At 35.0% G+C, this 15,893-nt stretch overlaps 1 protein-coding gene across 6 annotated transcripts in view; it reads left to right on the forward strand.

Annotated features, from left to right (window-relative positions):
* The window catches only part of NRXN1 (neurexin 1), a 1,110,288-nt gene that overhangs the window by 934,549 nt on the left and 159,846 nt on the right, over positions 1-15,893 (forward strand). For all 6 annotated transcript variants that reach the window (XM_047782102.1, XM_047782099.1, XM_047782100.1 and 3 more), the window contains one exon: positions 4,705-4,876. In XM_047782102.1, coding sequence (XP_047638058.1) covers positions 4,705-4,876 — 172 coding nt within the window. The remainder of the gene's footprint in view (positions 1-4,704; positions 4,877-15,893) is intronic.

The following is a 15,893-nucleotide window of genomic DNA, read 5'->3' on the forward strand; positions in this document are numbered from 1 at the left end:
ATGAGCATCTTTTAAAAGTCAGAAGCTCTCCAAGTATGAACAACTCTCACTGCTTCTCAGTAGCTTGTTTTACTATGTTGAATGAAATGAATCTCTGAGAAATCTGGGGATTCCTTTACCCTAGGAAATAAGCATTTTACATCTCATATTGCAGAAACATCTAGGGACAAAGTAAAGTATCCTTTTTCAGAATTTGTTGCATTTTGTATCTTTAGCATTGGAATGCATCTATTCACAGAACTTGAATCTCCTTATTGATTAGATCTCAGATGAAAATAGCCTGTTGTTGCCTTCCTATCAGAACAAGTGGAAAACTTTAGAAATCTTTCCATCTATCCTGGAATGAGATACATGTCTATAATAAAAGAGGCACTAAGACAATCAACTCTAGAGTAACAAATAGTCTCATGTACGTGTTTTATGGTGAAAACTGATTCGTACAATGCAATAGGAGTTTAAACCCGTTCTGTGGAATATTTCTTTCTGATCGCAGTAAAATCTAGGGAAAGTCTCAATACTACCATGATCATTCTTAGATGGTAAAAGAGTCACCTGTTCATTTTTAGGCATAAGAAATTTCAGCTCACTCCTTTGTAATAATAAATACAACTTTAGTTAAATCCAGTCCGTTACCTACCCCTGCTTGGGCTGCCTTGGAGCTGCCACTTGCACTGAGTGAGGGAACAGGATTCTCTTGTTTCCATCATGTTTGCTTCTCCTTCTCTCTGCCTCCTTTAGGGATGAAACAGGAGAAGGAAGAGATAAGGGGCAGAAATTATCTTACTTGGCTAACAAAATAGTAATCATTTATCTGGATTTAGCCCATGCTTAAAATGGACTTGGGGGCATTTTTGGAGGGGCCTTTTGGTGGGGTTTTTGGTGCTCTTAACCACATCATTGGAATTTCTTTACCTGAAATTCCCTTGAGGTAAGTAAATATACCTCCTTCATGTGGTCACTTAGAATTTCTGCCTCAGTTCCACCGAGGCAACTCCAGGTTTCTCTGTCGAGTTCTCTTCACTACCCATCACCTCTCTCCCCAGGGACCCTCTTGAACAGGATACAACACAATTCTATGGTGTTCTCCAATCCATGGTCCAAGGGTAATGCTCGCACGTTCCTTCTTCTAACTAATGCGTAGGTGGGGTCTGGAGCAGTAACTACTCCTGGCTCTGCCATCAGAGCATCAGCCCCTCATAGTTTCTCCCCTTGAAGATTTGTCAGGCAAGAGTCAACTCCCAGGCAAGGGCAACTGGGATTGCCAGTTACACCATCGACCACCACCAAGGTCCAGGAGCCCATCTTTCAAACTTTCTGAGACTTGCATTGAAGTCTTTTCCCTCCACACTTAAAATAAGGGGAAAAGTAACCTCCTACCTTGGAAGTACATGCAAATCATCACATCCCAATTCTCCCCCCAAATCCTCTTCTAATTGTCAATCTCCTCTTGGTCTTTCTTGCCTCTTTAATGGGCCACAAATAGGTAATTAATTCAAGGTCCCAAAAGCAGTTTTCAATGCTCTCCTTTGGCTTAGGCAATCTTGTACCTCAATTTGTAAAATTAAAATAGCAGTCTGTTTTCGTTTTTGTTTTTGTTTTACCTATTATCACCTCAAGATTGAAACTGAAACTAAGTCCATGTCAAGATCCTATTATCCACATTTCAATTGCTTACTGTCCTCTATAGAGTTATTTTAACTATGCATTGATTGATACATATGTACAGCCTGAAAAGCATAATACAAAGTTCCATGGTGATCCTACTCTAGTAGGAAATATAAAACAGGTAACAAAGGGAGTTCCTGTTGTGACTCAGTGGGTTAAGAACCCAACATAGTGTCCATGAGGATGTGGGTTTGATCTCTGGCCTCACTCAGTGGGTTAAGGATCTGGTGTTACTGTAGGTTGCAGTGTAGGTTGCAGATGCAGCTCAGATCTTGAGTTGCCACGGCTGTAGCGTAGGTCAATAGCTACAGCAGCAATTCACCCCCAAGCCTGGGAACTTCCATATGCTGCAGGTGTGGCCTAAAAAGAAAACAAAAACAAAAACAAAACAAAAAACAAACAAACAAAAAAACAGGTAACAAAGAGCAACCAAGTTTACCAAATCTACTGACAGCAGCTAGAGGACAGCTCAATATTCCTAAAGTTTAGCCTAGCGTGATGATAAGGATCTCAGTCTCTGGAGTCTGACTGTCTGGGTTCAAAATTGCGGCTTTTCTCTTTCTAGCTTTGTGACCTTATCCAAGTTTCTTAATCACTCTGTGCTTCAGTTTCCTCATCTGTCAAATGGAGATAAAATGGCACCTCTCTATTGGGTCTGTTAGGAGAAACATTAGAGTTAATATTTGTAAAATGTTTAGAACACTATAGAGGTGTTGTTTAAATAGAGATAACCTAATAAACCTCTTAAATAAGAATCTTAAAAAATTTTCCAGTGAAGTAATGTCACACATGTGTTAATATATAAATATACTATGTTAAAATAATTTACTAAAAATGAGCAAATAGGAATTCTACCAAAATGAAAAAATAATGAGTTCTTTCACAAAAGACCTATGCTAAAAAAAAAAAAGGTCTAAAAAAGTCTTTATAATGTTAGTGTTTATTGGAATTCTGTTGTTTATCTCCTGAATCAGTCTACAAAAAAAACTGAAATGTCTTATAGTGGCATATATTTAAGGATATTAAAAAAAAATGACAAATAAAAATTATCCCGGGGAAAACAGTGTAGCAGAAATCTATGCAGCTAGTAAAATTTCCCTACTCATTTTCACTCCGAGTTCCTAATAACCAAAGTCAGAAAGAATGTGCTATTTTAAGTTATACTGTCCATCAAGCCTAAAACAAATCAAAACATAACAAAATAAAAACCATATTAATCTATTATAAGAAAGATCCTCGGAGTTCCCGTCGTGGCGCAGTGGTTAACGAATCCGACTAGGAACCATGAGGTTGAGGGTTTGATCCCTGCCCTTGCTCAGTGGGTTAACAATCCGGCGTTGCCGTGAGCTGTGGTGTAGGTTGCAGACGCGGCTCGGATCCCGTGTTGCTGTGGCTCTGGCATAGGCCAGTGTTTACAGCTCCGATTCGACCCCTAGCCTGGGAACCTCCATATGCCACGGGAGCGGCCCAAGAAATGGCAAAAAGACAAAAAAAAAAAAAAAAAGAAAGATCCTTATGGACACTAAGGACTAAGAATACGAAAAAGAAAAAGGGACAATGACAGTGATCACTGTCCCAAATAACAGTGATCATTGTCCTGAATAACGTTTAAATACTTCCCTCCAATTAATGTAGTATTATACAAGATATTTTTTTCTTTTTCTTTTTTTTTTACAGTGACTCTCAGTGTAAGCCTATGCCACATTATTGCTTCCTAGTTTAGTTATGAGAACCCAGCAGGAAGTCAAAAGGATGTGATTCACATCTTCAGGTTTCTGATATTCTAATTTTAAATTTCTGCAGAAATGAATGAACTATATGTCCTTTATACCCCCTTTCCCTCATGTTGTTCCTCTCAACTGAGTTTTGATAACAGGTGAGCTGTAGATAGCTTGAGGTTATGTACTCTAAGTGGCCACAGTACAAATATCCAATGCTCCTGATGAAGGGCAAGTCCACATGTTTTAAATATCATCTGAACTCATGCTATTAGAAAAGGCTCCTCAGAGGCAGAGGACATAAGCACATCTTTCTCTTTGCTGCCTTGTAGTATGAAATTCTCAAGTTACCAGCCACAAACTGTGTGCTTAGAATCATTTCTAATGCTGCTTTGCATAATTCAGAGAGGAAGTTAGTTTTAGATAACCATATCTTCACTTCATCCTAGCTTAGCTATATTTTTAAAATTAAATTATTTTTATTAGGGTATAATTGATTTACAGTGTTGATTCAATTTCTGCTGTACACCATAGTGACCCAGTCATACACATATATACATTATCTCTTTTTTTCATTTTATCTTCCGTTATGGTCTATCCCAAGAGACTGGATATAGTTCCCTATAGTTCCCTGTGCTATACAGCAGGACCTGTTTGCTTGTCCATTCTAAATGTAATAGTTTGCATCTTAAGTATAAACTAAGAATGAGGGAACTGAATTCTAACTCTAGAATCTCTTTATTTAGTTATATAACCTTGAACGAGTCATTGCACCTTCCTGTGTCATGGTTTCATCTTCAGTAAAATAAAGAAATGGAGTAAATTTCAGGCTCTTAGCATTTGATGTACTCATTAAATGCCTATCTGTGTGGCCATACGCTTTAGAGTGGTTTTCTGTGTTGTGAGTCTTTGTCTATTGGCTGTACATAGCCTCCAATGCTCTGATTTCACCAGTTATTAAAAGGGCAATTTTCAAGCCTTATTTTTCTTGTGAAATGGAAGGAGTGGATTAAAGGGGCTATGTTAAAAACATGAAAGGACATCCTTTCACACAGGCAGCCATGTACCTTGTCTGCGGCAACCTCTGAGAAGAAGGCAGCTCGTTTATCTTGATAGTGTGTCTTTTAGAATATCAGTTGTCTATGAAGAGATGCTGCAGATTTACCCAAATGCCAAAATTCTTGCATGAGTTTTTCAGAAGTAAAATCGGAGGAAAGCAGTGATTGTTCTCAAGTGCTCTTGAGCAATATCCTGTATGTAATGCTCATTAACTGCTGATGAATCAACACAACTTCACATGACTCTTTTTACTCCCTTCCAGCATCAAGGAAAAATTGGAGTTAAATTTAATGTTGGGACAGATGACATCGCCATCGAAGAGTCCAATGCAATCATTAACGATGGGAAATACCATGTAGTCCGTTTCACGAGGAGTGGCGGCAATGCCACGTTACAGGTGGACAGCTGGCCAGTGATTGAGCGCTACCCTGCAGGTAAGCCAGTGGGTGTGTATGGGGGAAGATTTATGAAAAACAAACTGGAAAACAAAGCATTGTTTTGCGTCCATTTCTCCCACTTGTGGGTTTTCTGAGAACCCATCAATTATTTATTGGACTTTAGAGTCATGTGAATGTAATGCTGTCCTAAACTGTTCTTGATACAGTGTACAAATGGCATTTTATAGGAGATCTTGAAGGCACACGTTATCGTTTGCAAAATTCGGGACATCGGTAAAAGCAGAAAAATGCACACATAAAAGGCACAACATGTCAAAGCTCTTTTTACTGGGTCCTTGCATTTGAACAAAGGAAAGGCTTTGTCAAAAGTAACAAAGTTAAAATTTAAAACTAAGGGAGGGAATATTATAACACTTTTCTCTGAAAGAAAATAGGGCAAGACAGTTCCTTTGATGGTGGTACATGGCTGAAACTCACAAAAGCTGCAGGAGGGCCATGGGACAAACAGAGGAATAGTAAAGGAATATATATCTACATAGTACTGTAAATCAGCAGTTTTAAGAACATATAAATAAATGAAGTTTGTTTTCACTGTCATAGAACCATGGGACTTCACATGGATTCCATGACACTAATATTACTCATTTACTCATTTCAAGTCTATTAAATGAATATCAAGCTAGTATTGATAAAATATAAATTATCTTGTTCATAGTTAATGAGTTTTGTCAGTACTGTGTTATTAAAACAAAGGCATTAGATTAGAAACTTAAACCATTGTTACTTGTGATTGCATATATTCTCAATTTTTAAAATTTTAAAGTAAAATACAGATTAAAAATACAATGATATTTTAATCTGTAAGTATTATCCTTTCCATATTGTAGTGCAAAAAAGGGTGCTAAAAACATCAGTCTCATGTTTTGTGCACCCCTTTTAGAAACAACTGGTTTTTGTACAGCAGCAGATTTATTGCACAATGTAAAGAAAGGTTATAAAAAGAAATTATCATTTTGCACAGTAAAAATGATTTCCAAAATGTATATATAAAGTTCTTCATTTCAGTATTTGTTTCTTAAAAGAAATTATTTGAAGAAGTAACTAACTTAATAAATACAGATCAATTTCCCTTAGTACTTGTGCACAATTATAGAATGAAATGTCTGGGATGACCTTTTGGACATTTTCTAATTTATAACATCTACATCTTCAAGCCTCATCACAAACCTATTCTATAAACCTGATTCATTAAAAATATTTGCTGAATGAAATGTAATATAAAAAACTTTTATAACAAAATTCAGAAGCAAGCACATTAATAATAAGTCCAGTGCCTTTTATAATACTGGCAATTGTAGCCACTCAATAAATATTTGCTGAATTGATGACCTTGGAATTATCCCAGTTCTAAACTAAAATTAAAAGAACACATACCTTCTGTTACTAACTATAAAAAATGGAAGATCTGGACAGAAAGTAACTTAAATATACATGCAGTGTTGCATAGCCTGTGCTAATCCCTTATCGCATTTACTAAAATCCTAGTAGAAATGTAATTTTTATAATAACTGCAGCCTTAGTACAACTGGTGAATTTAAAATAGATTAATTAATACCTATTTACTGAGACTAAGTCATTGTACTGGACACCACTAAAGATATAAAGTAGGATAAGGTCTAGACTCTGTCATCATCTGTGAATAGTGGACCTGAACATGCAAAATGATAAATCCTGTTACTGTTACAGTGTAGCAAGTACCTTTGGAAGCCAAGCTTTGCTTCACCAGTTAATTTGTTAAAATTATTTAGCTTAGTAACTTTTTATCTTATCTTTCTGAACAATTATCTTTGAGAAACTCTGTTCTAGAGAATGTTAATGGTGACCAATGAGAGGGGAAAGGAAGTCCCACTCTCAAGTTTATTTGGGAAACTCTGGATTAAACTAAATTAAAAATATCTATATTTGGACTTTATTATATCAATACCATCATGCATCTGTAAAAGAGAAATATAATATGTATTTTCCAAGCATAGATATTCAGAACCTAGTTTTCTAATGCACTAATGCCCTTGGATAAATATTTTGTTTTTAAAAATTTCTAAAATTTCGCTATTTTTAATATCTTTATCTGATTAACAATCTTTTAATTGTACACATACCAGATACTATGTACTAGGTATAATAAAAAAAAATGATCCCTGTCTTTTTGTGACATGCTAACATCCAGTTTTAATACTATCAGCTGAAACTAGGGCAGTATTAATTAAGTCAACAGATATTTGTATTTTTTTCTAGGTTAATAGTTGCTAGTTGTTTAACACATATTATGTCTTATATACCAAATAAGTGGATACTCAGTATAAGAAACAACACAAAATATATTTAAAAATCCAAAGGTAGGAGTTCCCATCATGGTACAGTGGAAACAAATCCGACTAGGAGCCATGAGGTTGCCAGTTTGATCCCTGGCCTTGCTCAGTGGGTTAAGGATTCTGCATTGCCATAAGCTGTCATGTAGGTCATAGACACGGCTTTTGGATCTGGCATTGCTGCGGCTCTGGCGTAGGCCAGCAGCTACAGCTCCGATTAGACCCCTAGCCTGGGAACCTCCATATGCTGCAGGTGTAGCCCTAAAAGGGACAAAAGACAAAAGACAAAAGACAAAAAAAAATAATAATCAAAACTAGCAAAGTCATGATAATTAAGGAGCAAATCTTTAGACCTGGTCAGTTTAGCTGCCACTCTTTATTTTATATATTTAGTCTAAGATTCTAAGTGTTCTTTCACCAAAACTATTTTATATATTATTAATAAACCAAGAGTGAACAAAGTTGCAGTTATTCTGAAGGATACAAGCAAGGGTAAAACAAGAATTTGCTCTCAAGAAAATTAGAGCACCTTGAGGAATTTTGAAATATACATACAAAAAGTTAATGATCAATATGTAAAGAACTCAGGGGAGTCAACATGGTTTTCATCAAGCATTTTATTAATCATTTTCTCTGTATGCATTTCAGCATGCTGTTGAGGTAGGAAGTAAGCCATGAAATTTTCAAATTCCTCTTTTCACTTAGAGCTACATCTGCAATAAAGCCATCAAGATTGAATATAAATTTAAAAGAATGTCATCTAGATTAAAGTTCTTAGAACAAAGTAATTTTATGTATGAGTTCAGTAGAAATGTCTAGAATCTTTCTTTTATATTGGTTTATGGTATGACTATTATTTAAAAATTTTTTGTTTTGTTTTGTTACTATTCATTAGAAAAACAGCTGGACTAATGCTTTTACCACTAAATCCTATAATCAGAGAAGCGGGAACCAATAGACTATATTTGGTTCCTTTTTAAGTGCCTGCACTGCAAAATATAGGTAATGGGGTTGAAATTAGTAATTAAGTATAGCACTTAACCTTCCATTATAGGGCTTTGTGGTAAGTGCTTTTATATGAAGCAATTCATCTGGTATCGCCACTATACCTTTAATGAAAAGCACCTAAAGCATTGACCAGTAGTGTTAGCCTATAATTGTCTGGAAGGCTTTCATAGAGAAACTAATTAGTAGAGGTAGATTTTATGTTCTTTTAGAGTGTGTGAAATATTCTCATAACTCAGCAATTCACATGTTAGAATAAATATTGAGTTATCTGAACAGCAGACCCAGTTTTCATTATTTTCTGTGCATGGAGCAAAGTATAGAAATAATATTTTGCAAACCATTTAAAGCTGAGAAACCCATTTCCTGATGCTTGTCAGTTAAAGCTCTGGAAATATAATACACCATTAATCCTTGATTTCTTATGATTATAATGAGCAAAATTTTCTCTCTCAACAAAATAGACTTCTTCTCATAATGTTACTCCAAAAGGCCTAACATCATTTTACTTGCCCAGTCTAAGGATTGCTCCAGATAAACTTCAGGATAACCATAACCATTGAGTTAATTTGTCTACCACAGTGTGCCGAAAAGATGTTATTTATTCTGTATGAGGTCAAATATTCATTTTATTCCTATTACGCTAACGTGTCAAATCAACAAATATTTAAGGATATATACTATGTCAAATGAACTTTCTAGGCTCACCTTCTGTTTTCAAAGATACATAAAAAATGCTCAGAATGAAAAATGCACTATGTGAGATAATATGTGTTATGTCATATTTGGCTAATATCTCAATAAGACAGGCCAGGAAAAAAAAAAAAAAGACAGACAGAAAGAAAGAATAGGAAACTATTTTCCAAGGAAGAAGAGGCCATTTTAGAATGAGTGGACTAGTAAAACTACGAAAAACATAGGAAATTTGATTTGGGTCTTGAAAGGCTAGATTTTTACTTGGATGATAGCATGCATTTATTTTAACTGGTTTAGCAGGAAGAGATAGAGACAGAAAATAATAAGGAAGCTATTAAAAAGTCCAGGTGTCAAAAGATAAAGGCCTAAAATAAGGTGTGAGAATTTGAGAAAAGAAAGAGGTTGAATGCAGAATACATTAGAAGGCCTGGTGAACAACTAAGTAAAAGGAGAATCATCTCTACTTTTTAATTTCTTTCTCTCTCTTAATGCAACTGTCAATTATTCAATGTTCTGAATAGGTAACAATGAAATGCAAACCTGTGACAGGAATAAATAAAGAAATCAAAGACATGGTTCTGGTTTACAAAGAATTGAGTCTATTGGGGAGACAAAGAAGGATTTTGGAAACCTATCAATGTCAAATAAAAGGGATTGGTAGTACAGAGTTTAATTGCTGTTAGTAGTACAGAGTTTAACTGCTATTAGAGTATAATAAAAAATGGTAGTCTTGAGTGGTATGACAAAGCAGGTAGTTTAGGGATGGAAGATTTGAAAAAAAGAGGATGGCCCAAGGGAAAATTCCATAGAGAGGGTGTAAATACATTTTGCATGACCAAAGTTGTCATGAAAATCTTATGAGTATTATTGCTAAATCTTGACTTTGTTTTCATCTTCAAAGGCTGGTAAAATAGTTCAGGACTCAGGAAAGTCAGATTGATAATTTCTCTTTAAATTCTACACTCTCAGAGTTCCCGTCGTGGCTCAGTGGTTAACAAATCTGACTAGGAACCATAAGATTGTGGGTTCGATCCCTGGTCTCGCTCAGTGGGTTAAGGTTCCAGCGTTGCTGTGAGCTGTGGTGTAGTTGGCAGACACGGCTCGGATCCCACATTGCTGTGGCTCTGGCCCAGGCCGTAGGCCGGCGGCTACAGCTCCAATTAGACCCCTAGCCTGGGAACCTCCATATGCCAAGGGAGCGGCCCTAGAAAACGCAAAAAGACAAAAAGACAAAAAAAAAAAATTCTACACTCTAAGTTTAATTAATTGATTTTTTAGTTCAAGTCATTGATTATTTATTAATTATGTATTTCACCCATTCCATCATTTAAAGTTTCCTATTTGGTACTAAAGTGTCTGTTGGTTTGAGGATTTTCATATATTTATTTATTTATTTATTTATTTACTTATTTTTACTGTATGATCTCATTTATATGTGAAATTTTAGAAACCCAACAACCTAGTGAAGATAACATAAAAGAAACAGACTTATAGATATAGAGACCAACTTAGCGGTTACCAGTAGGGAAATCATATTTTTATTTTTTAACTGAATTTTATTATGTATGATGTAATTGAGAAAGTTTACCTCATTTATAATTGGAACATTTGAAGGAGGGAAGGAACTTTGAAGATCTTCTATTCCAGCTCCTTGAATTTTCAAATAATGAAGTGGAACCTTAGAGAGGTTAATGGATTTGATCATGATCATTATGATAGTTTGTGGCAAAGGCAAAACTCTACTTGGAAACTGTTATCTGCTAGCTCTGCACACTTTTCTTTTTACTATCTGAGAGAAAGAAACTAGAAATGGAGGAAATCCCTAGATATATCCTTCAACATAGCAAGATTTTCTTCATATCTAAACATTATGACTTACACAGTTAGTCATGACTGTTTATATTAATCCATGTCACACTCTACTGCTTCTGCTGACTCACACAGACACATGTACATACAGACCTATCATACGTGTTACGAACATAGTAACACATGGAATAAAAATAATTTTCTTAAAAAAGCATTTTATTATTACTAAAATTTTAATATAAATTTATTAGCAGAGTAAGCCATTATGAATCATACTATTTTACTATTCCTGCAGCATTCAACCTTTAGGTTCAGATGATATTAAACTTTATATATTTACTGATTTATATTTGTTTCTCAGTGACACCACCTGAACTTAGTTGATTTCAGTAGCTAGGAGAGCTCATTAGAGGATTCAGGTATTAAATCCTCAAAGATTATTTCAGAGGAAAAGTGTATCATATTAGAAGACTCGCCCCCCCATCTTGGTTAAGTATAGAAATATAGGATATGCTGGAGTGAATTTCCTTCCTACAAAGCTAAGGCAATGAAAAAATCTAACTCACTTAGGAGTTCCCATCTTGGCTCAGTGGTTGATGGATCTGACTTGTATCCAAGAGGATGCGGGTTTGATCCCTGACCTTGCTCAGTGGGCTAAGGAGCCGGTGTTGCCATGAGCTGTGCTGTATGTATGTCACAGATGAGGCTTGGATCTGGCATTGCTGTGGCTGTGACATAGGCCGGCAGCTGCAGCTCTGATTTGACCCCCAGCCTGAGAACCTCCAGGTGTGGCCCTAACAAAAGACAAAAAAAAAAAAAAAAGAAAATCTAACTCACTTTGGGAAACTGATAAACCATATAGATGATTTGAATCACTATTTAAATATATTACCAATTTAGGATGACTCCAGCAAAATACGTGATTATCATGACTTGGTACCTAGTAGGGTACTTAGTAAATAATTGTTGAATATATCCCATTTGGTCACTCAACTTCAATGTTAAAACATTATCTTTTGCTCATGGTTTTTAGCCCAAATATACATATGTGCATGGAGAAATATTGATGTGAATATATAAATGTTTGGTTTTCTATCTGACATAGTTGAATGTTTACTAATCCTACTTTTCTGAAATGAAGTTTTACATACTATGAGAAATCTGAAACTTCAAATACTGTATTAGATATTATTAGTGACTAAAACTCTGACTTTTTCAGTGTTAATTTTCTTTTTTCATGGTGTTCAGCTTTTCTGAGACTTTGGGGGATGTTCTTAATAATGAAGCATAATGAACTTTTTATTCAGCAGTATATTAAATACATCTGCCTAAAATGCTTAGCTTCAAAGAAATTGTATCCAAGGAGATGGAAAGAAATGATATATGCTCAGACCTCTCATTCGTTCTTGTATAGTCTCAGTGACTTGGATTTTTTTTTTCCTTTTTTAAATATCAAAGAGTTCTTACAGTTACTGTAACACAACCACATCAGGATTTGTAATTTTCTGACAGAAGAAAGAAAGTTTCTTTAATGGTTGGGTGGGTATTGACATCATTTAGACTACAAAGGCTGGCAAACATAGATAACATGAAAATATGTAAGTAGCAGTCCTTCCACACAGTCACAAGAAGATTCCTCTTTATCTTCTTGTTCCCCATTGTTTCCAATGTACAATTGTTTAATGATTTAAATTCTTATCATACTAAAAGGATGTGTTAATTCCACTCCTGAAAAATACTTGGGTTAAAGAGACAATGGCAGTATCATCAATTTTAAGTAAGGATAGCCAAAAATATTGACTGAGGAAGTGGGTTTTCCTCAGAGATATTGGATCACTCATTTTAGGTACAAAAAATTAGTTGCCACTATAAATGAAAATTTAGCTTTTGAGAGTTGAGATGAAAACAGTTTTAAGAAATAGCTAACAACTGAAGGTCAGTGAAATTACATTTTTAAGGATATTAGACTTCCAGGAAACTTCTTTTTTTGCAAGTGGTTGATTTTGAAAAGAGTTATAGCTTTGTAATTGCTTTTATAACTTGGTCAGTATCCAAAAGTTTCTTTTATGTAACATAGTTTATAAATACCTGAGTTCAATGTTCCTAACTCACTGAGGAGCGTTTCCCTTAATTCTTACTTAGACATTCTGAGCCCTATTTTATCAAGCGGTTTTGTTAAATTTCTCAAGAATACTTATTTATTTTATGATAAGGAGCGATAATATTATTTTCTGTATTATTAATAAACAATTAAAAATTGTCCTATATGTTTTTTTCTCTCAACTCTTAATGACAGCATTTGAATATCACCTATGAGCAAGGCTCAAACTTTTCATACTATTTCCCCTTGTCTACCATCTACCTACTTTTCTTGTTAGCTCAGTAATAAGTTGGTATTAAATGTCACCTTACTTCTAGTAAACAATGATAGTTTGTGCAAGAGGTAGCAAAAGGTAGAAATTTCATGCACTAATGTCAAAGCCCTATATAGAGTGCAAACATATGATATGACTTATAGCTGGAATCTAATATACGGCACAAATGATCCTTTCCACAGAAAAGAAAATCATGGACTTGGAGAACAGACTTGTGGTTGCCAGGGGGGAAGGGGGAGGGAGTGGGATGGATGGGGAGCTTGGGGTTAATAGATGCAGACTATTGCCTTTGGAATGGATTAGCAATGAGATCCTGCTGTGTAGCACTGAGAACTGTCTAGTCATTTATGATGGAGTATGATAATGGGAGAAAAAAGAATGTATACATGTATGTCACCATGCTGTACAGTAGAAAAAAAATTGTATTGGGGAAATAACAATAAGAAAAATTAAAAAAAATAAATTGCTACTTTGCTAGTGAAATGAATTATTGCCAAAAGTCTGCAGTGATAGTTCAAAAATATTATTCTTTGCCTTAGTTCTCCACTGAATTTCCTAACATGGGTAAAAACCTTTGCCAATCTTCACCCTGAATCCCAAGTTGGGTCCCAAAGCAATTGTACTTTGGGGTATAAAGGAAGGCATTTAATTGTAGAGAAAGCCCTAAGGCTTAAGCCTTGAGGCTATAAGACAAAACAAAATAAAATAAAGCAAACATACAAATAAACCCTATGGTATTCCTTGAATAGTTCAAATGCAGAGAATCACATATTTTCTTCTGTGATATAACTAGTGTATGGTGCATATTATGAATGTTAGAATTAGATCTCATAAGATTAAAGGGAGTGTTTAAAAGGAAGAAAGAAGAATCTGGGGAAAAGCTTTAAGGGATTTACCACAGGGTCATTCGCATGCCTTAAGAGTTTTACAGGTACCTCTCTTGTTCTAGCAGCTACATCTGAGATATTTTATCTTCATTTAGCTTACAGTGGACCAGAAAGGAGATTATCAAAGACAAGGATATCGCAAACGTCTGTCAGGATTTCCTCTGTGTCTCAGAGAGCATATTAGTATTGCTTTAAAAAACATATCAAAAGAAACCATTCCCCACAATTTTGGGGGGAGACAGCCATAATGCATTATTGTTGCCCTGTTTAAAATCTGAAACTCTCAGCAAAATATCATCTGCATTGTTAGTTGAACCAAGTTCTAACCTAGAAAGAAATAATAAAACTTCAATTAAAATATAACGTGGCAAAGTAGGGTTATGTCCAACAATCTCTACTATTGGCCACTCACAGAAATTGTGTTTTTAGCTCTGTTCAACACAGCATGGAAGGAAAAGGAAATTTTTCAGGGATCATCCAGACCTAGCCATTAAAGAGCTCAAACTTGGTTGGAAATATAACATTTACTTTTTATTCATAAAACAAATAGGACATAATTCAGTTTGGTTTGCAGTAGTAATTTTGGATTGTGTATTTTTAAGGAGCAATTTTAGAAATAAAGAATAAAATAATTTGTCCGTTAACTATCTTCAGTTTTAGATTAATCTAGATCAATTTTTTTAACCTCCTTTGAATCTCTGCCTCTGTAAATATCTGATAAATAGAGCATCTTATCTTTGGAAAAATATATATATCTGCATGTACACACAGTTATTCATGTGATTTTTAGGGGTTGTGTTTGCCTCAATAGCCTTAGGGCCCACTTACCTAGAACTCAGAATCTCTGCTCCAGGTGATATTAAGGATGTCGAGATTTTAGGGAAAAAAAATAAAGTCTATTTAATGTAATGAACATACGAGGAGAAACCACCTCCTAACCCAAATGAAACATGCTTGCAGTGAAATATGTGACCTTTATTAATGTTGTAATAATAATGATGACCTTCTAACCATTGTTGTGGCCCTGGATGTAGCCTCTGCTAGTTCAGATAAAATTATTTTCCTTTAGTAGAACAACTTCTGCACTCCCAATTTAGAGGAATTGTTCTCTAAAATATGATTAAAAGAATGTCATAATCCTTCCTCTAAATGGATTTTGAGCACTGATACTGTGCTTGATATAATTCTAGTCTTGGTGCATTGCATAATAAATATCCTTAAAAATCAAAATGCCTGGTTTGAGAGTTTCATTTGTATAGATGTATTGGGAGATCATCTGAGGATTGTGAAGTGTGATAGTGAAATAACAGTGACCAATGTAGTCAAGACAAAAATGACTATTACTCTGAGACCTTTGGAAAGTATTACTTTTTATTATTATGGGGAAAGGTTATAAAGTCCTTGGTGTGTGTAGAGAAAACTTTAGAACTCATAAAGGTGGACAGTTTCTGTCTTTTTCTCCCTTTACTGGATAATTTTCACTTTTTTCTCCCCATTACTTTTTTAATCTTTATAGTTTAGTCTCTGATATATGACTTAATTCATTCGAGGAGCATGCTGGCAACCCATTCCTTCCTTTCCATGAAAAATAAATCTTTAACATCAACAATGTTATAACTAAGTTAGGAGAATATAGGAAAATACATATTCAAGGTTCTGTATTATGAATAAAATACTTCAGATGTGACAAACATTTATTTCGGGCACAATCCAAATTTCATAAATTAAAAAAAAATCATATATACATTCTTTTTTCTCCCATTATCATGTTCCATCATAAGTGACTAGACATGGTTCCCAGTGCTACACAGCAGGATCTCATTGCAAATCCATTCCAAAAGCAATAGTCTGCATCTATTAATCCCAACTCCCCATCCATTCCACTCCCTCTCCCTCCCCCTTGGCAAACACA

The sequence above is a fragment of the Phacochoerus africanus genome, chromosome 5, assembly GCF_016906955.1.
Source record: "Phacochoerus africanus isolate WHEZ1 chromosome 5, ROS_Pafr_v1, whole genome shotgun sequence".
NCBI classification, from domain to species: Eukaryota; Metazoa; Chordata; class Mammalia; order Artiodactyla; family Suidae; genus Phacochoerus; species Phacochoerus africanus.